We start from the raw sequence: 24,769 nt of genomic DNA, 5'->3' as shown, positions 1-24,769 counted from the left end.
AATTATTTCAATAGCAAGTAACATTTACTGAAAGTATGTTCATGAACCTTAATGGTCATCTAAATAGCTGAATGAGTTTTGTGTCAAGTTGATACCTAATACAAAATAACCAGAGGGCTTACGCTAGATTAACTATGGCTACGGGCATATATTGCCCATCTAACATAGGCCAGGTAGAGGATTTATAGCTAGTCACTGTGCAAGTGACACTTATCCTACCAATGATAACCACATAAACTTTTTGATATCATCTCTGAAATTAATGTAACCATGGTATATACTAGCCGCAATATACCGCTCGGCTAGAGTAATTCTTCTATTTAGCTCGATCGGTTGAGCGTTAGCCTAGTAAGCCAGAGGTCCCGGTTTCGATCCCTAGCAGAGGCAGTGATTTAAATTTAATTAATCCTGCGCTCTGTTACATTGGCACCCACGTAGGGACTCAGGAATGATACTAATCGCTGCTTGCAAAAGCATCGCTGTTACCCAGCCCTGGAAACTCGATGACAAGTTCTTTCCTGGAGGGGGAGTATGTAACCCTGGTAAATACTAGCCGCAATATATACCGCTTGGCTAGAGAGATCTTCTCTTTAGCTCGATCGGTTGAGCGTAAGACTAGTAAGCCAGAAGTCCCGGGTTCGATCCCTAGCCGAGGCAGTGATTTAAATTTAATTAATCCTGCGCTCTGTTACATTAATTTCATTTTACGGGGTAACAATTATCTTTACAAAACCGCGACACCATTGCAAAAACCTTCAAATATAATTCATTATTCTTTATAGCTGCTAAAACCTTGAACAAAATTCTATCGTAAAACTTTAACCAAATCTGGCAGGAAGCATCCATGAACTTTCTAAAAAATGTGACAAACTATTAACATGATTAAAGCCATATGGAATAGCCAAAACAGTGTCCATTTTCATCCACATATAAGTTAAAGATAAAGTGTTAACCAACATTGATTTGTTACACAGAGTTACATGTACGGTAACGTCCATTTTCAAATTAATGTACATAGTTAAGTACCTTTGTTCAGCAATATGAGTACTGGTATGTGTATTGGCCTTATGACCTTTTTTGACATTATCCAAACTTTGTCCACACACTATCCGGAGAAAAGAATGGATAATCTTACAAGTTCATAGGAAGATTAGATTTATCAATATTACCAGTATCCAACTGTAATTAATTTACTTACAATTGACCCATAAATTATATAGAACATGTCCTGTTTTGAGACCTTTTAATTGCCTTTAATTATTGAAATATGTTAATCTTTTATTTTTGAATTATTACAGAGAATACAAACTGTAATCACCAACGATAAAAGGAACTTATTGGATGCCTTTTTTGAAAGGGGAATGACCTCAAAAGGCCACAAATGCAAAGAGATGTGGTCTGAAGCAGCCCAGTCCACAGGACTGCACATAGATGTTGTCAAGGTATAGTTATAGAGAGTGTGGTGTTGTGATTTCTACTATTCCTACCCCTTAAATCAGATAAATACTGATAGAACAGCCAGAAGTCTTCGTTAAATAAATTGATTTACCACAAGTTAGATAATACTTACTTGGGAGAAAATGAACTTTGACCCAGGAATGACTTTTGACCACGAACTTCCACGTGTGACAACCTTGTCGCTAAAACATTGTGGGTTTGTACAAAATAGTTCATAAATGTTTTCAGAAAGAACTTAATTCTAATTGTTTAGTTGTTATAGTTAAGTAGGTTATATAGAGAGCTGTTATCAATAATCAGGTTTTATTTATTATATAAAAAAAACCTATCATGTTAAAAAGCAAAGTCTCAAGTGACCTATTCTAATCGCCTTTTGTCTGTCGTCGTGCATCTGTAAACAATTGACATTTTCTATTTCTTCTCCAAAACCCCTAAACTAAATTCAAGGAAATTTGGCAGAACGCTTCTATGGCTAAAGGTCAACCAAAATTGTGAATTATATGGTCTCCACCCCCCAGGGGCCTGAGGGGCGGGGCTAAAAAGGGTCAAATTTACTAAAACTTCAAAAATCTTCTTCTCTACTCTCAGATATTGTGGAAGGGTCTTAAAGTGCTTTACCAAAATTGTGAATTTTATGACCCAGGGGTCTCAGGTTTGCCCCTTGGGAAGGGGAAAACTTAACTATAGTTTATATAGGGAAATAACATTTTTGACTTTTATTTGTTGGATTTGTAATGGAATTCAATCTAACTTTGTTAACACAGCATTGGATGACAGATTAATGGTAGGCACATGTTGGTCCTGACTGACCCGCAGGGGTTGATGGGAGGGGCTAAAAAGGGTAATTTAAATTGACTGAAATCTCAGATGACTGTTAAGGCCCATGGGCCTCTTGTTTTAAATACATTCTTTAAATATTTTTTGTGACATCCAACTGTCACTATTTGTGTAAACTTTTTTAGGTCACCTGAGACAAAGTCTCAAGTGACCTATTCTAATCCCCTTTTGTCCGTTGTCGTCCGTAAACAATTTACATTTTCAACTTCTTCTCAAAAACCCCTAAACCAAATTCAATGAAATTTATCAGGAAGATTCTATGCCTAAAGGTCAACCAAAATTGTAAATTATATGGTCCCCACCCCCCAGGGGCCTGAGGGGTGGGGCTAAAAATGGTCAAATTGACTAAAATTTCAAAAATCTGCTCTACCCTCAGATACGGTGGAATCAAACACTATTCATAGATGGAAGGGTCTTAAGGTGCTTTACCAAAATTGTAAATTTCATGACCCTGGGGTCTCATGTTTGCCCCTGGGGAGGGGGTTAACTTTACTATAGTTTATATCGGGAAATCACATTTTTGACTATAATTTGTTTGATTTCTATTGGAATTCATTCTAACTTGGTTAACATTATCAGCTTGTGAAGGCAGTTTGATGGTATACACATGTTGGCCCTGACTGACCCCCATGGGCTGATGGGTGGGGCTAAAAAGGGTCAAATTGACTGAAATTTCAAAAATCTTCTTCTCAAGACCGAAATAAGGTGGAATCAAATACTCTTTATAGATGGAAGGGTCTTAAGGTGCTTTACTAAAATTAAGAATTTCATGACTCTGGGGTCACACATTTGCCCCTGGGGAGGGGGTAAATTTTACTACAGTTTATAAAGGGAAATCACATTTTTGACTATGATTTGTTTGATTTCTTTTGGAATTAATTCTAACTTGGTTAACATTTTCAGCATGGGATGAAAGTTTGATAATATGCATATGTTGACCCTGACTGACCCCAAGGCCAGTAGGGATTGATGGGCGGGGCCAAAAAGGGTCAATTAAATTAACTGAAATATTTCAAATCTATTTTTGTTTTAACATGTTGACATTAAGCATCCCAAATGAAACAAGTACTTCATTGTTGATAACATAACGGTTTGCTATTGTACTAGCTAATAGACCATTTTACTGCCCTGGGTTGAAAGTTTGAAACCCAACACATTCACTGTCAAAATTGGGGCATATCCATCCTGTGATATTGGGAGGAATTACAGTCATTGTATTGTTGCCAATTGATTTTTATTGCCTAGTGATCAATTTGAAAGCAGTGTTAGTGCAACACATATCATTCCATGGAATTTTTGAACAGATATTACTTAAAATGTATAATGTTTAATCATGATTTAATTATGGTATAAAAAATATCACAGTGTTTTGAGGGTGACAGTGCATATCGCCACCTCGAGGAATATCACTGTCCACCAAGACAAAATCATATCTTATTCCTACTCAACCATTTACCTTTTGAACAACACCAAGATAATCACCAACTGACCTCTGGGAAGGAATGGAAGCCATAATTTGCATTGTTTTACCCTTCAATGACAATACAAATTAGCCAAATCATACTACTAGTTGTTGTATATGAACGTCTCATAAGATTGCTAGAAATAAACCTTGCCTTTACTCTCATCATGCTCGTGAAAACATTTCTTAATTAATTCTGGTTTTTAGTAGTCCAGGGCACCTAATATTTTGATAAGTTGTTTTATAGATGTATGCCATCACTGAATGTTTGAAAGGAGATTATTATTGCTTAATTTCTACTTTGTTGATTTTTTGAAGGAGAAGAGAAAACCTACCTTCCCAGAAACAAGTAAGCAAAACGAAACCTTACGCAAGAGGAATTTCTGCGTTCAATGCTTTTGTTGCTGAACATAAAGGTAGGATATGTTTTTATTCCACTGCCACAAAGTAGTTTGAGACTATGTTGACAATGATCATTCTGTCTTCTTCCTATTTTTCTGAATTGAGAGATACAGCCTGTAGCATGCTGGGATGATTTGTTTATTAGCTCACCTGGCCCAAAGGTGCAGTGTCCGTCGTCGTCAACATTTCCTTTAAACCCCAACTAGTCCTGAATGCCTGAATGGATTTTGATGAAATTTGGTCAGAAGCATTAATGGGCAAATTAAGGGATCAAACTTTGTATAAACAGAGGGTGTGGCACCCCTGGGACCAGAGGGGCGGGGCCCAATAGGGGAAATTGAGTTAAATACTTTTTGTTTAACGTCCTTTTAACAGCCAGTGTCATTTAAAGACGTGCCAGGTTTTGCTGGGGTGAAGGGCTACCAAATTTGTTTAAATGAATAAAATTGACCTTCATTCAAGGTCACAGGGGTCAAATAGGCTAAAATCTTTAAATGACCTCTTCTCAATGACCAAAAGACCCAGGGAGTTTATATTGGGTCTGTAGCATGCTGGGGAGAAGTGCTACCAAGTTTGTTCAAATGAATGACCTTGACTTTCATTCAAGGTCTTAGGGATAAAATAGGCTGAAATCTTAAATTAACTTCTTCTCAATAATAGAATGTTGAAGGGAGTTGATATTGGGTCTGTAGCATGCTGGGGAGAAGTGTTACCAAGTTTGTTCAATTGAATGCCCTTGACCTGCATTCAAGGTCACGGGGATGAAATAGACTTAAAGCTTTAAACAACTTCTTCTCATTAACCACGAGTCCCAGGGAGTTGATATTGGGTCTGTAGCATGCTGGGATGAAGGTCTACCAAGTTTGTTCAAATAAATGACATTGACCTTTCAAGGTGAGAGCAGTCAAATAGGCTAAAATATTTCCATGACTTATTTTCAATAACTGAAAGGTCCGGAGACCTTATATTTGGCTTTTAGCGTTCTGGAATGAAGGCTAGTAAGTCTGTTCAAATGAATGACCTTGATCATAATTTAAGTTTGAAGAGTTAAATTGGCCTTATGTCTGTAATGTATTTATCCACCCTTCATCTGTATTATCAGATATACATGTACAAAGTGTCATGTGACTATCTGATCAGACAACAGGACTTTTTCTCAACCTCCAGACATAAGAAGTAGAACTGACCAGATGATTATACCATATCTCCACCAATGCAACTGGTTTGTAAATTACCAATGTTTTAATAATCTTTCTCTGTACCAGAAGAAACTTTATTTCTCTTTACTTAGATGCTGCAGTTGGCTAGACTTGCTGTGACCATGGCATGCCTCAGAGTGGACTGTAGTGACCAATCCTCTATCTTCATTGGTAATGGGGAAGCAGAACAGTTTTTCCAGGATAACACTGGCATTGTGGAAAAACTACACAGATTCTGTGTTGAAGGTAAGTTAAGATAAATGAAGACCCACATCAAATGTTTTTATCACAAGAAATATGAAAATAATAAATTAACCGTCACATTGGTAAACCTGGTTTTGCTAGAGTTACTACAGTTTTTAGGTCATTTGACCCAAAGGGTCAGCTTGACCTATAGTCATCATGCTTCATCCGTTGTCGTGCGCCCTCCACTGTGCGTAAACTTTTCACATTTCAAACTTCTTCTCAAATTCCACCAGTGGGTTTCAGCTCTAACTTACCAGAAATGATCCTGAGATGGTCCTGACCAAGTGTTGTTATTTATCGGGTCGGTCAGAAATACAAGATGGCCACCATTGCAGCCATTTTGAAAAACACATTTTAAACTTCTTCTCCAGTTCCACTGGTGCCATTGAGCTTGAAATTGGTGAGGATGTTACGGAAGAATTAAAAAGCCAACAAAATATTGTTATTTTTTGGCCTCGTAAAAACTTTGACATGGCAGCCACAGTGGCCATTTTATAACATGATTATGCAATCATGGTTTTCCTGAGCATCACTTATTTCAAGCTTCTTCTCAAATTCCAACAGTGGGATTCAGCTCTAACTTGCCAGAAATGATCCTGAGATAGTCTTGATCAAGTGTTGTTATTTTTCGTGTTGATCCAAATTCCAAGATGGCCACCATGGCCAACAGTGCTAACAGTGCCACTATACTTGCTACAGAGAATGCATACTTCAATAGAATAAGGGTCTTTAATTTCGAGTCAGATGACCGTTCAGGCCCTTGGGCCTCTTTTTTGGTCACCTGACTAAAGGTCATGGGTAGTAAATATTGCAGTCGTGTTTCATCTGTCGGTGTGCGTCGTCTGTTAACTTTTTCTTGTGAACGTGATAACTTGAGTAATTATGATCCGATTTTGATGAAACTTTGTATGTTGCCTTATATCGATAGGATCTTGAACCAGTTTGATAAAGAGACTGATTTAATTGTAACCTATGGAAGTTATGGCCCTTTGAAATAATTTGTTATAGGCCTATTAGTGAACTTTGTGAACATAATTCTTCATGCTGACAATGCAAGTTAAAAAGCTTTTGCTTTGAAATTAAAAAAAAACAACATTATTTTTGGAATGGTTTTGAGATGTACGTTCCCTGTGATAAATAGATATCTTCCGGTCACCATTTCCAAGGAAGTGGCAGATATTTAGTTACCTAAAACCTTGTTCTTTGGCAACAACACACATTTTACAAAACCTAACAAATATATCTATTTGGATCAAGTGTAATGAGGCAAATAAAACAGCATGTCACACTCACATCTTCAATTAGGTAATACATGTACAATTCATATTTGGATGTTTTGGTCCAATCAATTCTACTGTGTTTTTATGATGATATTTGATTTCATGAAGCAGATAGTGTAGCGTTCTAGGCTGATCTGATTCTTACTAACCAGTCTAACTGGTCTTAAGTGGTATGTACGCAGGATTTTCATGTTGGAGATTAGATATGTTTATTTGTGAAGAGAGTTATGGTGTTCTACAACAGCTCTGGCATGCCTTTATATAAATTTGATATTTTGAAATTCACATATATAATTGACCTGTTGTACATTTTGTAGATACTCCAGTGTTATCTGTCGAGCAGGAAAATACAAAGTCTTTGCGAAAAAGGGCAATGGAGCATTTAAACAGTTTGTTTGGCAAGTATTGTTTTAAGTTTGATGAAGAACAAAAATGGGTATGTGAATTCATAGCCAATGTAATTATATTCATGAAACTCAATCCATGCTAGGAGATTCTTAACCATAAAGCATTTTGCAGTTTCCCTGCCCCCAAGGTTAAACAAAATAATGTTATGATGAAGTTGAATGTTACGATGAACACCGGCAACATCTAAATGTCATCTGTACATTGGCCATCCATATCCAACTGAAACTTTAAGGAAGTCATGATGATTTTAGTAGATAAATGTGTTCCAGGATTTAAACATACGATATGGTAATGTTGCTTTGAAAATCAAATATGATAGTAAAAACCTGTCGAAGACATTTCTTGAAAAATGTCAGCCACATGCAAATGTTAGATAATACTTGGTAATTCCATAATGTAGTTCAATATACCTACCGGTATGCACAACATCAGACGCTATGATAAAATTGCTTTTTGTTGTAATGATTTACTGGAAGCTACATTTGTTACATTGCCATAGTGACCAAGAAGCTTGATTAATTTCATTAAGGTTTTTCTTTTTTTGACTTGTTGTCTATTGTTAAAAAATGATCATGCTTACAGTGTATATATGAGATGTTTGCTGTTTTGGTTTTGTAGGAAGTGCTGTTGGACGCCCTCATCCATTTCCATACAAGCGTGTATTTGCTGGGGAAGTTGTGGTAAAGGGACTGCCAGAAGAGAAACTATCATTAAGGTTTATGTCCCATTACGGGGAACAGAAACTTAAAGCAGTCTTGGCCTGTGCAAAAATTGAAGTTTCGTAAGTATTTGAAAGTAATGCAAAGAATACAAAAGATATTTTCAGTTTATTTTTGTCTGCAAGGTTTTTCCAGCAATTCATTTTGGCATCAGTAATCTACACCATTCCAAATCAAATAAAAAAACAAATGTCTCTTTATAGACATATTTTTGTACAATAAAGCTTCACAAATAAATTGGTTTGTATAAATGTAATCATAATATGCTAATTATTGTCTCTCCATTGGTCAAGGGTCATTATTGCCAATGTGGGGCCTAATTAAGTGACCCCCATGCCTAAATCCATAGCAGTTGTTTGGTCAAGGGCTCAGCCCAGCCCCTGCAACACCAAGGTTATCCCCACTATATATTAATCCCTGTAAATTTATGACGCCATCTTGGAAATTAAGTTTCTAAATAGGTGAAATCAATTTTGTTTTGATTTAGAAGAATTCAGTTTTAGAATTATTTTCAAACTATTCTTTTGTGCTCTTCTTTAGTATATTAGTATTGTTAATTGTATTCATTCTGACTTAGTTATTTATAATTTGTTGTCTGATATTAGTTTGATTTATTTGTATAACACTTGTAAGCCAAGTCCCAGTGCTTCCCTTCTGGTCATTTTGCCACATTGTCGTGCACAGGTTTCCTTTTAATGGTTTTTCCTGAAGTGCTTGATGATCCATGAATAGAGTGGTTAGATATCATAGTTTTTAAGGCGTAGACGTAGTTCTCGCTAATCTTTGGTAAAATTTATGTTTTAATTCTAAAATATATGAAATATTATTGTTAATAATAAACAGCTGCCCCTTTCATCAAGTGGTATGCCAAGATTTTACAGCCAATTATATTGTTTGGTATTTTATACTTTATAATTTTGGCGCAAACAGAGCTCAAGGTATGAACCAGATTGTGGAGCTGAAGATATGATAGGTTGATATTGTTTTATAATCTTTAACTTTAGCAGGACAAAAATGTCTATTCCTATATTTTTAAATTTTCATACCCATGTGAATCAGTTACTATTTATTATATCATTGTTATTATAATCATATTCTAAGAAACAATAAACCCAGTTCTCCCTCCCTCTGCCTGAATTCAAGATTTTTGTCTTTTCTTCCAAAAAAACTGGGAAGCACATTTTGCCAGAATTGCCTGAAAAATGCTGATCTGTTAAAAAATAAAGACAGTGGATTTTGCTGTGTTTGGTAGTCAATTATAATTTAATCTTGCTTAAAACAAGGTCCAAATTTTTTTTTGTGAGGAGTTTCAATTTGCTTCAAGCAGGACAGTGATTTGTTATACACTCAGGTATGGTGAAATCAATCACTTTTCATAGATGGAAGGGTCTTAAGGTGCTTTACCTAAATTGTGAATTTCACGACTCTTGGTTCTCACGTTTGCCCTAGGGGAAGGGGTAAACTTTACTATAGTTTCTGAAGGAAATTCACATTTTTGACTATCATTTGTTTGATTTCTTTTGGAATTCATTCTAACTTAGTTATCATTATCAGCATTAGATGAGATGACAGTTTTATGATATGTGCATGTTGGCCCTGACTGACCCCCAGGGGTTGATGGGCAGGGCCAAAAAGTGTCAAATTAACTTAAATTAAAAGGAAAATCTTCTCAGGGCCCCAATAAGTATGAATCAAATACTCTTCATAGTTGGAAGGGTCTAAGGTGTTTTACCAAAATTGTGAATTCCATTACCCTGGGGTCTCATATTTGCCCCTTGGGAGGAGTTACACATAACTCTAGTTTATATAGGGAAATAACATTTTTGAATATCATTTGTTTCATTTCTATTGGAATTAGCAGTTTTGGAAGACAGTTTGCTGGTAGGCAATGATTGCCCCAGATTGACCCCCAAGGGCAAATGGGCTGGGTCAAAAGGGTCAAATTTACAGAAATAGGCCCATGCACCTTTTACTTTGTCGAATTTTTTTGCGAGTCTCTGGTGTGCATTATAAATCTGATGTAAATGGAAACAAAAGTCTGATTCTTCATATGATCGCAAGAAAGACCAGTAATTATAGGAAATAAATTTTAAAAAATTTAGTATGAATTTTATACATCTTGTTTGGCTTTAACATGACAACATAGCATTGTTCTGTACGTCATTGTGACAATCAAATAAGTCACCACTACGGCTTTATGGTATGTATGGCATAAATATAATTGATGTGACGGCTTTATTACACTATATAATGCCTAAATCTTATGATAAATAGCTTTATATCATAATTTAAACATGTTTGTTTCTGTCGGATGTTATTCAGTTATTGATTCAATTACAGAGGCTGTAACCTTACATCAAGTTTCGGAAGAAGAGGCAGAGGTACTCATGCCCTTGTTTCCTGAAGTACAAAAGACAGAAGGTAAATATAAAGCTGTAAATATTAGTTACATAGTTTGTTAGTGACTCAATATGGAATATACAGAGTCCTTAGGGAACTTACCAGGGGAGACGTCACCAGGAAACCATGTAACCAAGTTACCTCACTGATGACCTTTTGAAATTACAAATAACTATTTACAGATACATATTAAGTACTTGAAAGTAATCTCTCTGGTATAACTTAGAAATGCCTTGATATTTTTTTCTGCTCACATTTAGTTTAGAAAAAAATAGTTTAATAATGAAATATTTATAACTATAAGAGAGAAAACAAAACATTTTGAAGCTGTTATCGTCTAAATATAGCAAAATATATCACAAATTCCCAATGGGAAAGTGGATTTGTTTCTACGGTTCTGGAGTCTCGAAAATGATGAAAAATATGACATCATAAATATGGCCATAAGTCTTCATTAACAGATTAAGAAACTTAGGTGTGGACATCATAACTGATATTTCCTTTCTATTGAGGAAAGTGAGCACAAAGATGAATGCAGTGAACACTGTTGAACATAACATTTAAGGTCGATGTTTGGTGTATATTGCCTTCAACTCCTGTTTTGAAAATAAATTTGTCTCTGGTTTCTTTTTGATTTAGTAGGTACAAAGAAAAGAGGCAAGAAAAGAAAATCAAATGGTAAGTTCCAATACGAGAAAATAAGTCACTTTTTACAAATTAGGAAAAGTGTTGGTATCAGCACTATAAGTATACCAGAATCATCTTCAGGGTGAGAATTCTCAGCATTTTCTCTGAATTCAGTGATTTTTTGGTAAAATTAGAAGGAAAATTGCTGGATTGTGTCTAAAATGCCCAGATATGATGGTTTGTGTGTGGAAGTTATGTATAAAGGTATGCTTCTCTATTTTGAAGACTTTCAGCGGAGATTGTGAAACTGTTCTCATCCCTGCATCTTGTCTCTTTTCTCAGGCATGGATGCGTATACATTTACAGTAGTAGCCTTATTGTATTACACTATGCCAGTGTACACTTTTCATCCATGAGTCTAGCTTATAATATAATTATAAATACCATGTATACTGAAGTTCATCCCAAAAGTACTTGTCCAGAAACATGCAACACTAAACATGACAGTTTATTGAAATGACCTTATTGATTAAAATACAAAAGAGCACCAACATGTTGTATATCTAATTTTGTTTTTATTTGCCAGCTAACACTGAAGACTTAATTGTGGAACGAATACTGTCGATGAAGACCATTAAAGGAAAGAGGTATTACCTCATTAAATGGGATGGATACCCGGATTCAGAGAACTCTTGGGAACCTGAAGACAACATCCCAAAAATGTTATTAATTATTTCTTGTAACATTTATTGCAATTGTGTTTTGTCTGTCATCATGCGATGTCATCTGTCGTGTGTCATTGTCCTTTAACTTTTCACATTTTTGTCTTCTCAAGAACCGCTCGACCAATATAAACTGAATTTTGTAACTAGCATCAGAACCATGAAGGGGTACCAAAATTGCAAAAAATTGTGGTCCTCATATAAACCCCAGGGGGCAGGGCAAGCAGTAAAAAAACTTTTTTTTTTTTTTTTTTTTAAAGTCTTCTCTTCTTTGGGACATTTTAAAAATAAAGCCTTTATATAATTGTAATGTCCTAGAGTTGCTCTACCAAAATTGCAAAATTTGTGGCCCCAGCATCTACCGTTCAGGCTCTAGAAATCATCAACTTTTGGTATAGGCATATGTATTTAAAAGTTGTAGGGACTAATGTGACTACAAGTTTCAAGGTCACAGGGTCAAAAGTCAAAGGTCACCTGGAATGACTGAAATGGCCAGTTGTTTGCACAAAAATGTTCTCATCAGCATTTTGTATAGGCATATGCATTTGAAAATGGTAGGAACTAATGCCATGGTTATTTTCATGAAGTTTCAAGGTTACGAGGTCAATAGTCAAAGGGTCATAGGCACTTGGAAGTATGAAACAGCCAGCCAATTTCCTCCAAAACTATCAACATTTTGTGTAGGTGTATGCATTTGAAAGTGAAGGGACAAATGTGCAAATTATTTTGGCAAAGTTCAAGGTCCATGGGTCAAAGGTTAATTGAAACTACGTGAGGTTAAGGCCCAATGAGCCTCTTGTTATGAAAGTTATAAGTGACTTATTTGAGGATCATCCCTTACAGAGTGATCCTCAAATAAGTGTACCTAGCTTTGAATTAATGTACCCCTCTTCAGATACGTCAAATTCTTTTTTTAATGACCATGTTTGTTTCCTTACATTTTGCTGTCATGTACAATGTAGTTAAAATGTGAAGGAATATGAACTTTTTTTCAGAGGTGATACTGTTATAATATTCTGTTGTGTGGCCAGGTAAAATTATTTTTTTGTTTCTCAGGCCATTTATTTTTTGTTATTTGTTATTTCTGCCAAAACCAATGAGGCAGGTGCTATATTATTCTTTTAAAAACAGGATAATCTTTAATGCTCTTTTATTCCCCTTGATATTCCCATTGAATGTTAAGGTTGTTTTAAGGTCACTCAGTATACTCAGATATGATAAATGATTCATTTTATTTACTCAAAAACAATGTTCAATAAAACTAACTTCGGCCCTTGTGATGATTTGGACCAAAATCAAGACCATTTTGGACGACACAAATCTTTTTTTATTAAAATAAAGTTTGAGTCTGATTTGGAATAAAGCAGGTTAAAATTTTATTTTATTATTTTTTGTTTATGAGGTGTATGCAGGCCTTCAAATCAGATGAGGCATATTAAAAAAAGTGTACTTAAGCGCAAATTTAAAAAATTGTAAAATACAATATTTTAGCATGGACTTCAATTTAAGCTATCCAGGCTCTTATCCAGAATCCAGAAATTGTCTCTTCTAGACTTAAGGGCAACTGATATTCTTATACATGGACATTGCGTATTTAGTACAACATATAACTTGCATGCCTTTTCTACACCTGTTGTTTCATGGCTCTATCTATGATTGCTCATGTGAGCTATTCTGATCGCTTTTTGTCTGTCATCGTTTTTATTTTTAGAAAAATTTCCAAGTATCCAAAAGGGAAAAGTTTTTGTAAATACATGTCAGGAAAAATGTTGTAGGTAATTGAATAAGAATTATTTTGATGCATGGTTCAAGGTCATAAAGTCAAAGGTTGTCATCACATGACATGTTAGTAATGAAACTGCCCGTTTGCTCCAAAATGTCAACTTTTTGTATAGGTGTATGTATTTGAAAGTTTAGTGACTAGTGTTAGGGTTATTTTAGGGAAGTCTTTTTTGCATGAAATTTCACAGCCCCTTCTCATTGGTGTTGCATGGACATAAATGTGCCCTAAGTCATCTCACCTCATTTACTTCAACTTTTTAAGAATGGCTAGTGTAGTTGATACCTATCTTGGTGCAAATGATCACGATGGGGTTTTAGCTTTGCAGCTGTGACCTCTATTTGGCTGAATATCATGTGAGCATTAAAGTCCATGTGCTAAGGCTTTTGACTAGGTCTCCTGTAGTGACATATTGAACAACCATTGTCAGAAGTAGTCATTTGATTAAGTTTCCATGGTGACAGAAAAAATACTGAAAATGGAAGGTCCTCAATAGCAAATGGCACAATTAGGCCACTAGTCTGATATATACAGAAATTTCCAAGGAGTGGGTCGAACGGTTTTTGAGTTAAAGCCCGGAAACAAAAGGAAACAGTAATTTGGTATTTTTGACTAAGTTTCCATGGTGACAGAAAAAATACCGAAAATGGAAGGTCTGCAATAGCAAAAGGCACAACTAGGCCACTAGTCTGATATATACAGAAAGTTTCAAGGAGCTGCGTTGAACGGTTATGCAGTTATAGCCCGGAAACAAAAGGAAACAGTAATTTGGTATTTTTGACTAAGTTTCCATGGCGACAGAAAAATTACCGAAAATTGAAGGTCCTCAATAGCAAAAGGCACAACTAGGGCACTAGTCTGATATATACAGAAAGTTTCAAGGAGCTGCTATGAACGGTTATGGAGTTATAGCCCGGAAAAGAATCTCGAACGGACCCCAATTTAATATCCCCCGCAAATGCGTTTCGCGTGGGATAATAAGGTATTTTGTCATTCATTAAAATATTCGGTAATAACAGTTAACATTTTTCTCCTAGATGCAGAAATAAGAAACAACAAATCCCCCATTCATACAAGTAGTGTCCTCTTTATGGTTGTTATAATGGTCAGTCTGAGTGAATGAATCCCAGTGAAGTGTACCTCCTGAATTTCCATCTAGGTGATAACTCTACAGCACAAACGAATGTTTTGGATGTCGGAAATTATAACCATTACCTTTCACCATGTCTAAGGTTGCAAAATTTCTGGGGGAAGTCGTGTTTACACACTGAACCAAATACTCCAGTGATGTCAAGTTTGTCATTTTTAATTTTGGATCGCAGCACATTCCCTGCTTGAAAACGAACAGTCCTACAACAAGAGACAAATCTGAATAAACAAGGTTCTCCTACAGTTACATCATTAAATTGAATGGCAGAAATTGTAAGAGCTTTTAATAATTGCACAGTTCAGGAATAGTAAGGTGGTAGGATTTGATAGAAATTGTCCCTTTTAATGTTTGCCCTCCAGCTACTTTTCAGAACTCTTCTACATCTCTGAAACTTAATGACAACCCTGCAATATAGCGGATGAATTAAGATGTACAGTGGTTCCCCTATTACGACCACTCTCAAGAACGACCACTCCCTGTATGCGACCAAGTTTCGCGTTCACCGACATTTTCCAACAATAAATTACCCCTTCTAAACAACCACCCCACTAACCCGACCATCGACCGCTTAATCATGTCCCAAAAACATGAAATGTACTTTGGTATTCCTCTCGTGAACGACCAAGATTTGGCAACGTTTTGGTAAGACATTAAAATCATAGAATAATCAATAATAAAAGCGTGTAACGTCCAGTTCATTGAAATTCATGGACCCAGGTAAAATTTGACACATTTGATGGACAGGTTGTTTACACTGCGATAGCCTGTTAGGGAGCTGTTTTATCCACCGATGTTTTTACAAACAAGATAATTACTCCTACCTTTTGTAGACAGCTTTCCAGGAATCCGATAGCTGCTTCCTCTTCTGGCTATACTTTCTATTGCTGCCAGATGCAACTATAAAAGAAAAAAGAAAACAAGATGTATAACATGAATATTATATCAAACCAAGACACCAGTCATTTATGTGAACAGTTATGAATATACTTGGGTTAAAGTTGACGGTCATCTTTTAGTACATGCCAATTTGGAGGGAAATGGCTAAGGGGGAAGAGACCTGCACTCTGTTAACCATTATTTGGCATGCAGATAATATTAATGTCTGCAAATGACCTGTTTTACAGAAGCTAACAAGAAAACCTTACGACACAAGCATCAAAGTGGGGCCAAAGTAAATTGGAGTTGAAATATTCTGTTATTACTAAACTGAACTGTGAACTTCAGAAGTTTCGCCCCTTTTTCTGGCAAAGATTGTCATTCACAAATGACCTTAATATTAGCTGTTGCGTGAAGCCAAGACCTCGACTCAATCCCATACTAGTGATGTAACATCGGATAGAAATCCAGAATTGATTGTCGTTTTAAACTGGATACCCTTGCTAATGAAGTTAACCAATTATTATAATCAGCTGAATTTGAATTCAAATTTCCATGAAAATTCAGGCTTTCTGTAATGTAGCCATGTTTCAATTCTGTAACTCTAAGACAAAACTTAGTGTCTCATTTGAGTGAAATTGGTTATATTGAAACATGGGGTATTTAACTATGCACTTTACGTAGTTATGACAATTTTTGGCACTAAGAACTTGTAATTGGTTTGGTTTATTTTGTTTAACGTCCTATTAACAGCTAAGGTCATTTAAGGACGGCCTCCCGTGCGTGCGACATGCATGCGTGTGGTGAGTGCGTATGTGTGTTTTGGGAGGCTGCGGTATGTTCGTGTGAAGTCTCCTTGTGATAGGCCGGAACTTTTGCCGATTTATAGTGCTACCTCACTGAAGCATACTGCCGAAGACACCCAGCAGAACACCCCACCCGGTCACATACTGACAACGGGCGAACCAGTCGTAACACTCCTTGTTTGCTGAGCGCTAAGCAGGAGCAGCAACTACCATTTTTAAAGACTCTGGTATGTCTTGGCCAGGGGACAGAACCCAAAGCCTTCCTCACAGGGGCGAACGCTCAACTAAAGGCCAAAAGTGAGGCAGTGTCTAGGGAGACTTTAGGAAGAAGAAAGTTGTTAAGAAAGAAGAGAAAAGATAAGATCCCAAATTTAGTCGCCTCTTACGATCATGCAATGGGGGCAGCAGGTACAATTCTTACGCCCTACCTGCAGGGACAAGAACTTGTAAAACCTAATTAAGACTATCAGAGGAACTGATAAATGCTCATTCTATGATGCTTCATGTTGGATGAAATTATCATGAACTGTTTGAGAGCTACGCTCCAGACAATGGATTTTTTTTCCAAAAGGGAAAAATGCTGTAAAATAGAAGCGAGAGTTATGGTTCTTGTGCACTGCACTCCGCCTTGTTGTGCTTATCACGTATATGAAAGTTTGATAAAATTCTCATGAATGGTTTGAGTTATGCTGCAGACAAGGGAAAATGTTTTTTGAAAAAGGGCAATTATTACTCTGTAAAGAAAGAAGGGAGAGTTATGGTTCTTGCACACTCCACTCTATGCCTTGATGGGCTTATCATGTATATGAAATTTGATAAAATTATCATGAATGGTTTCAGAGTTATGTCCCGACAAGGTTTGGGATGGACAGACTGACAAAGCGGTAACTAATTCTTCGGGGAGCAAAAAATTGTTTTCATCGGATGAGGCTCAACATCCTCAGTACATCACTATCCAATATCTTTTCTTGAGCAGTCTGCGACGTTAACCGCAGGCCCGAGACCCGGGGCCTTTAAAAATATGGTCGGGCCTATAGTTTCCCCAAACCCACAGGCCCGACGGACCTATGAAATTTCAAAAAAGAAAATTTTATATATAAGCAGGGATCAATCTAGGGATTTTTTACTACCGTTTATGGGTAGTTTCCCCTCAGGATTTTGTTCCATTTTTCCCCTTAGGCTTCTGTTAAATTCACTGAAATATTGTATTTTCCCTCATTTTTATGGCAATAATATTCCCAAATACTCCAGATTTGCTTTCCTAATTAACCATTTGTTGTTTTTACTTGGAAAATGTGTTTTTAAAGCCAAAAACTGAAACTTTGTGATGTTTAGATTTCCCCTTTTCAGAACTGATTTTCCCCTATTGTCCAAAAAGGGTAGTTTCCCCTAAATTCTAGATTAATCCCTGATAAGGTAATAATTCATCTATCTTAAACACGAAGCCATACTTTTTCATTGCGGTAAAATGGTAAAACTAAAATACAAAGTCATTGCATGTCGTCACACAACAGTCGAAACACGGTAGAGGCTTACAGTTGATCTTCCGGTCTAAGGGAAGTAACTCTAATTTACCTAGAAATACATTTCTGGTTCGTAAATGGCTGGCTTGCTCCGGTATGTTGATGGGGCAAAGCCCGGGAAAAAACTTATAATAGTTCAGCAAGCATATTTCTTCAGACAAAAAGTATGAAGATAAGAGGGTGTGTAAATTCCTGGCCGAATGGAACAAGGGAAGGCCTTGGCTAAGGTACGAAAATGACAAAATGTATTGTGAATGTTGTCAGGGAAAACGAAACTACCGGCACTTTTTGTGTCTGCACAACAAACTTCAAACTGACTGCAATTAAACAGCATGAGAGTTCTAATGTTCATAAGAAATTTGCTTTGAAATATTTAAGGCCAAAAACAGTCGAAAAAAGCCAGGCAGCGGAATGTCTCATGAAACTGAAAAAAGCAGAATATGACAGGCTTGTCATAAAGTTCAGGACAGCACTATGGATTTTATCTTCAATTTTCGGACCTATAAAATTTTGAACGGGCCTGCTAATTCTGGAGTTCATAGACCCGAAGGGCCTATAGCAGTAAAACGTTGTCGTGCAGACTGCTTGAGTTATTTAATTTGCAGCATCTGCTAAACCTAAAACCATATGATATGCTATATATATCATTAAAAGTAATAACATCATACCATTTCCTAGGTCATCAACATGATTGTTGTCCGGAACAGCAAATGGCACATCACTACATCTTCCTTCATTGATTGTACTTGTATTGCAAGAAGACCCCTGATATCGGAAATACTCCACTCGTCTTCCTGAGCTATCATACACTCATGTATTTTGGCCCCTTTCGTGCAAATCTTCGTCGCATTTTTCACATCTGAAACATAGAGATCATCGCTTATTCAACATATCAATTCATTATTGATTGGTGCAAGGACTGGGACTATTTAGTTTTGAAGTAAACCGAAAGTAAAATTTACTCTCTCAGTCCAGTGTGAAAAAGTTACCAGTATTATAATTGCAATGGGTTTGTGGTTTTCACCCAGTACCCCAATCTTCCTCTGCACTATCTTCTTAATTGCATCTATTTTTGATTCTTATATAATTACAAACTGGGCAATAATAGGCAAAATGTGATATTATTATAGCCTGCACATGGCCAAGACGCAACATTAAATATTACTTTATTTATATTTATTTGTATATACTGGTACCTTGTGGTAAGTTGATGTATCGACTCATCCATTTATGATTATTGGTGATGATAAGATAAAGCAGATCACAGGCACTTGCCTCAGGACAGGACCAACAATGCATCCAGGCCTAAACTCAAGTCATATCATATTACACTTTCCGGCTGATTTTCTATTGGATATTATATATTCCGAATGCGGACGTCACAATATACAACGTTGAAGCTTTAAAATTATAGAATTTAGGCCTAGGTCCATGCGATGGATTTATCAGTTGGGCAGAGTCAAGTGCTTTGAATAGATGAAGATCATTCCTTTATCCTTACCTGGTCATATGTTGGGACTTATCTGTCTCTTGTTCAGATACCGCTGGCGTGGAGCGAAACAACTTCGCGGTGGAATAAATATGTCCTCTATTATATAAACATGTGGTCAAAAACCACAATGGCGTATACGTACACATTGCTGAATGGCGCGCGCGGGCCTAGTTTATAACCTACCTCTTTGCATTGAAGAGTTCCACATCCCAGTATTCCATCCCGTGTTCTGCTTGAAGTGTTAACACCAATACCGCACGGTTTCTACACGGTATCCCGTGTTACGCTTCCTAGCGGCTAACCCCACTAACATAATACCGCTTGAAACGTATAACATCAGTCGTATCGGGTGTCAAATCAGTTTCTAGTTGTTAAATCCTCTTTATAAAAAGAGGTCATGTAAATCCGGAATTTAGTCTAAACCATATTTTACATTTCTTTACATTTCATACATAAATATTAACAGGATTCAGAAAAAAAGTATATGCATACGTATATTAATCCGTCTCCTTAATTGAGGACAGGCGGATGACAACACTAGAAGAGCTGAACAAGAATCCAGAATTTCGATGCCGGTTTCCGATTTGACTATTAAAACTGCCATATAGTGGCGACGATTACGATTCCTCGTCTGTGATGAATAGATGTTTTTACTTTTCATTTGACTAAACCAGTGCCACACATCACTTATGCTTGATTAGAAGTGATTACTTAACCGTATCTTTGTCAGTCGGTTCTCAATAGACAGGATTCCGAGATTTGGACATCGGTTTATGACCGACTGTTTGAATTGTTAGAGTGCTCTACGATTTCACGCCTTCTTTGTCAAATATTATATATACATTAGGCCCATGGCTTAACCTGACATGTTAAACCATATTTTATTACATTTCTTTACATTCTTTACAGATTCTCTTCGAGATTTTCGAGAGGCTCAACGTGATTAAAAATATCAACTGGGCTTCTGAGTCTGCGCTGGATTTTTTTTGTTAGCCGCCGTTATCTTTCTGAGAAAGGATATTGTTAGTGTTGTCGACTGTTTGCCAATATCAACTACTGAGTCTGCGCCGGATTTTTTGTTAGCCGCCGTTATCTTTCTGAGAAAGGATATTGTTAGTGTTGCCGGCAGCACCGGCTCCTGTACTGTTGTTATAGAAAGGCTAACAATTCTAACAACTTTCTTTTGGTGAAAGCTAACATGTTTCGGATCGGGTGAAATTTGAGAAGCCTTGACCGACCTTTTCGTAATGTTCAATCTTACGGTTTGATAGCAGATCGATGAGTCTAATAGTGCAAGACTGGGGGGAAACTGTAAGGTATTAATTGGGGTGAGCGATCTCTGAAAAACCGTCACAAGACTTTGGGTTAGCACGCTAGACACGACAGCAGGATCGTTAATTCGCTTTGAAGCTTTCTTAAGTTTAATATCAAAGATTTTTTTTCTTTAATGATTTAAAAGATATGATGGCGTGTGTTTCAAATCCGTGCACTTGAGCGGATGCAATAGACATTTTATTGTAATTGGGAAATCAACACGCCACCTGTCAATCATTGATTGATCTGTCACCTGCTTTTAAGCCTAACATGGCATAAACACGAGTAGCTGCGATAACGTAGCTCTGGACGACGGACGGACAATTTCTGACAGATGTCCCTACCAGAGAGCAGTGTACGTTGTGTCATTTCATGGACGGGAAGAAAATATACTTATATAACATGTATATTTCATCTATATTCCAGTGTTCATTTACGGAAGTGAATTGGTGACAATATTTCCAAGTCTGAGAGGACATGTTGGTCTTAGGAATTGCTATATCTGCTGGGTATGGTGGCTGATGTGCCATATCGTTATTTAGTTATTTTGCCCCGCTAATCATCGTTTTTTCGCAGCGACAGAACGAAATAACGAAAAAAAGTAACGCGAAATAACGAAATCTTAAGGTCGCTGTTTAGCGACCCGAAATACTTGGCCCACATATCAGTCACCATAGCTAGGCGCTCCGCCAACGGGACATATATCAGTCACCATAGCTAGGCGCCCCGCCAACGGGACATATATCAGTCACCATAGCTAGGCGCCCCGCCAACGGGACATATATCAGGCACCATAGCTAGGCGCCCCGCCAACGGGACATATATCTGTGTCGCATTGTTAGACTACTATGGTACGCTGTCGCGTTGTCGTTCTTCGTACGCTGTCGCGTTGACGTGTACATTTTTCGCGTTACTGTCGCATTGGGCAAATGTAGCCTTTCGGCAAAATATGTTTCATTCTTGTCCACCCTAAATACATATCCGAGCCAATCTTTGTCTTCAAATTACGACACTGGTAATTCCATCATATCCCTGATGACGTCATTCCCTACCCTTCGCGGCCAGTATTTGAGAGCGGATCGTGGTAGCCCTTCACCTCTTACCCTTCATTTGCGATTGGACCCGTATTTGAAGGCGACTTTCGTCGGTCCCAATTTCCTCCATGTGTTTTAATTTCGTTACCTCTGTGAATAGAAGTTGAAGGCAGATCTTGCTATTCCCGATAATCACAGATCCGTGAGAATTGGCTGGACTGAGTGTATTTGACCATTCTGTGACCAGTAGTTGAAGGTAGAACATGCTAGTTTTATCCTCATGTGGTGAACATTTTAATTTTTGAATAATTATCTGTAGTTATTTTGATTTTTCGTATTTATCTATACATTTGTAGTTGGTATGTTGTCTCTTTAAGATGACCCATTGCTTTAACGTGACGAATTTTGTATATACATCTTGTATTTCCTTTTTGCGGAAAGGACGTAAGTAAGTTGTACAACTTTTGTCCAATCCATTTGCTTTTATCTGCAATAAAATTGATTTAAACTAAAAATATTTTTCAAGTTTTTCATTTTATTTTTCATTTTATTTTTCATTTTTTTTTTTATTTTCAGGATATTATTTTCCATAATTAATCGTTCTAGGGTCAAGAAAATAAGGCGGGGATCTAGGGGAAATATTTTTTGTTCAGAATTATGTTTTCAGAATTTACTCTTCAATGTGAACCAAAACGAAAACAGGGCAGGGATCTGGGGGACGCCCCAGAAGCTCTTGATAAAATGGTGTATTATCCTCATATTGCTGAAGTTTCGGATCACATTTTTCCTACTTTAATTTTTCGCGATTTTCTTACTGAAATTTCAGGGTTAACTGTTTAGCGGGCGTGGGACATGAAATAAAATGAAGCGGGGATCTCGGAGTAGTCCAAGACCAATTGGTTTTAAAATTCAGCGAATAAAACGATACTATCTCTTGTGATTGTCTTTAAAAGTGTTTATGTCCACACAGACTTCCAAAAATGCGGAGTTTTCAGATTACATAGAACACATAAGATCGTTTTCTCTTTTTATTTGTTGTCGTGCATTCCTTGTTTTAGATTTGCAAATGCTAAGGCAGCAGGATATTGTTCCGATCGTGAGTTTTCTAGGTGTCTTACTAAGGGTACAAAGTGTACATGTAGACATTCTATACAGAGAGAAAGTGACAATGGAAATGACTGAAAAGTGTAAGGAAGGTTGAGGAAAGAAAGATGTTTGACCCCCGCCTGGATTTTGTAACTCGCAACTCGCATTTTGTAACTCGCAACTCGCATTTTGCAACTCGCAACTCGCATTTTGCAACTCGCAACTCGCATTTTGTAACTCGCAACTCGCATTTTGCAACTCGCAACTCGCATTTTGTAACTCGCAACTCGAATTTTGCAACTCGCAACTCGCATTTTGTAACTCGCAACTCGCACTTTGTAACTGGCAACTCGAAGAAAGAAACCCTCATTTAATATAAAAATAACTAATGGGCATGATAAATTGACTCGTTGGCACGAAATAATTAACTCGCGCCACAAGATATTAACTCGTGCCACAAGATATTAACTCGTGCCACGAGATGTTAACTCGTGCCACGAGATGTTAACTCGTGCCACCAGATGTTAACTCGTGCCACCAGATGTTAACTCGTGCCACCAGATGTTAACTCGTGCCACCAGATATTAACTCGTGCCACCAGATATTAACTCGTGGGCTCGAGATAAAAAAAAATGTCAGCATGTCTCCAAAAGTGCTCCGTAGTATACATATGAGGACAGATACAAAGATATTCTATGTGACGTCACTACTGCTAATGGAAAAACTTTATCGCAGATAATAATGACATGTTGTTGATATCTAAAAGTCACTGTTCAAGATATTATCTAACTAGGCCGTGATGTTTTTTACATATAGTTAACACCACGATTATTAACGCAATGAAATCATTTCCGGTATAGATGACGATAAAGACATACTCCAAGTCCCAATATTTTCGGATTGTTAAAAAGGAAAGCATTGTTATCTTATGTAGATAGTCAGTATCTATCAATACTGTGTGTCAGTCTGTCAGCGTAACACAGCTTTAACAGAACGTTAACCACTGTATTCTTACCTTGAAACACTGATTGTTTACAATGCGAAAATTTAAAATATATCAACAAAATTGCCAAATACAACTAATATATGAAATTAACAAGACGTGCTCTTAAATGTATGTACTTATATCTCGTTCAGCTATTTATCTGTCAATCAAAGGCAAAGTAACTATTTTAGGTATATAAGTCTAACTGTCGTTTTTTACATTATTCTTTTACAACTTTTTTCATGTTTAGTGAAATAACGACCCGCTATTAAGTGTCACGTTCTCCCCGTTTTAGCTCGAGCTCTGTATTTTCTGGCGCGCGGAAAGTATTTTGTGACAAATTCGTATTTCTACTAAAAACGGCAGTTGCTGAGACTGGAAATGGATGTATTGAACGTAAATTTACAGGGCGAGGGGAACCATCGACCATTTTGACATATCTAGTTCATTACAGCCATCTAACGGCTATATCTCGCTAATGCTTATCGGAACAACTTCAAACGTGAATTTATGAACATCACTTTAGTTGTTGAAAATTTCAGTATTCTGTCGCGTGCTTATCGCGAGCTATAAATTTTACGACACTGACGCCCTGTATTGAAAATAGAACGGTAGAGAATGTTCCCCTGTGTTGAATGATATTATAACATATATTGATTAAACATGATTGAATACTTTACCATAACATAGGTGTATGATACTCCCTTAAGTGCTTAAACTGACATGTTATGCACTTTGTTTAATGCAGTTTTATATCTGCAGCAATACGAGATTTGCTTTTTTTTACGGTTAATCCTATGATACAGACTGCTGCTAGGAGTTATAATGTTTCAGGCGTATTAAATCTGTAAAAGGATGAAACACCAAACACCATTAATACAATAAAATGTCGAGCCGACCGCACTACTTCATGCACATGTTGTTCACCAAACATTTTTTATCGTTAAAGCCATTGCTAACAAG

The 24,769-nt window shown here is 36.8% G+C and overlaps 1 protein-coding gene and 1 long non-coding RNA gene across 8 annotated transcripts; one reads left to right on the top strand and one right to left on the bottom strand.

Moving 5' to 3' along the window:
• Window positions 1-606: 606 nt before the first annotated feature.
• On the top strand, window positions 607-12,826 carry LOC117319226. 4 transcript variants are annotated; one of them, XM_033874057.1, is made up of 8 exons: window positions 607-1,442; window positions 4,076-4,106; window positions 5,451-5,604; window positions 7,202-7,282; window positions 7,911-8,073; window positions 10,352-10,432; window positions 11,054-11,089; window positions 11,625-12,826. In XM_033874057.1, exons 1-6 carry the CDS (start codon window positions 1,432-1,434, stop codon window positions 10,413-10,415), a joined length of 504 nt encoding a protein of 167 aa, XP_033729948.1. In that variant the 5' UTR covers window positions 607-1,431; the 3' UTR covers window positions 10,416-10,432; window positions 11,054-11,089; window positions 11,625-12,826. The 4 variants fall into 4 exon arrangements, with proteins under 4 accessions (XP_033729948.1, XP_033729947.1, XP_033729949.1 ...); XM_033874056.1 differs by having other exon boundaries at window positions 11,051-11,089; XM_033874058.1 differs by having other exon boundaries at window positions 4,076-4,173; window positions 11,051-11,089.
• A 1,479-nt stretch (window positions 12,827-14,305) lies between these two features.
• Window positions 14,306-20,600, bottom strand: LOC117319228. 4 transcript variants are annotated; one of them, XR_004530634.1, is made up of 4 exons: window positions 19,571-20,600; window positions 18,564-18,754; window positions 15,506-15,587; window positions 14,316-14,890 (listed from the first exon to the last, which is right to left on the bottom strand). It is a non-coding gene; the product is annotated as an uncharacterized LOC117319228 (long non-coding RNA). The 4 variants fall into 4 exon arrangements; XR_004530635.1 differs by lacking the exon at window positions 19,571-20,600 and adding an exon at window positions 19,397-19,564; XR_004530633.1 differs by lacking the exon at window positions 19,571-20,600 and adding an exon at window positions 19,092-19,389.
• Between the last annotated feature and the right edge of the window lie 4,169 nt (window positions 20,601-24,769).

This window comes from Pecten maximus, unplaced genomic scaffold (assembly GCF_902652985.1).
Source record: "Pecten maximus unplaced genomic scaffold, xPecMax1.1, whole genome shotgun sequence".
Classification (NCBI taxonomy): Eukaryota; Metazoa; Mollusca; class Bivalvia; order Pectinida; family Pectinidae; genus Pecten; species Pecten maximus.
Note: the sequence above shows the minus strand (reverse complement) of the source record. Positions and strands in the feature narration are given on the sequence as shown.

Bases quoted from the DNA above. Each gene is read 5' to 3' on its own strand.
- LOC117319226 (XM_033874057.1), top strand. The intron at 5,605-7,201 runs GTAAGTTAAGAT...TACATTTTGTAG, and splicing joins ACACAGATTCTGTGTTGAAG to ATACTCCAGTGTTATCTGTC. The intron at 8,074-10,351 runs GTAAGTATTTGA...ATTCAATTACAG, and splicing joins TGTGCAAAAATTGAAGTTTC to AGGCTGTAACCTTACATCAA.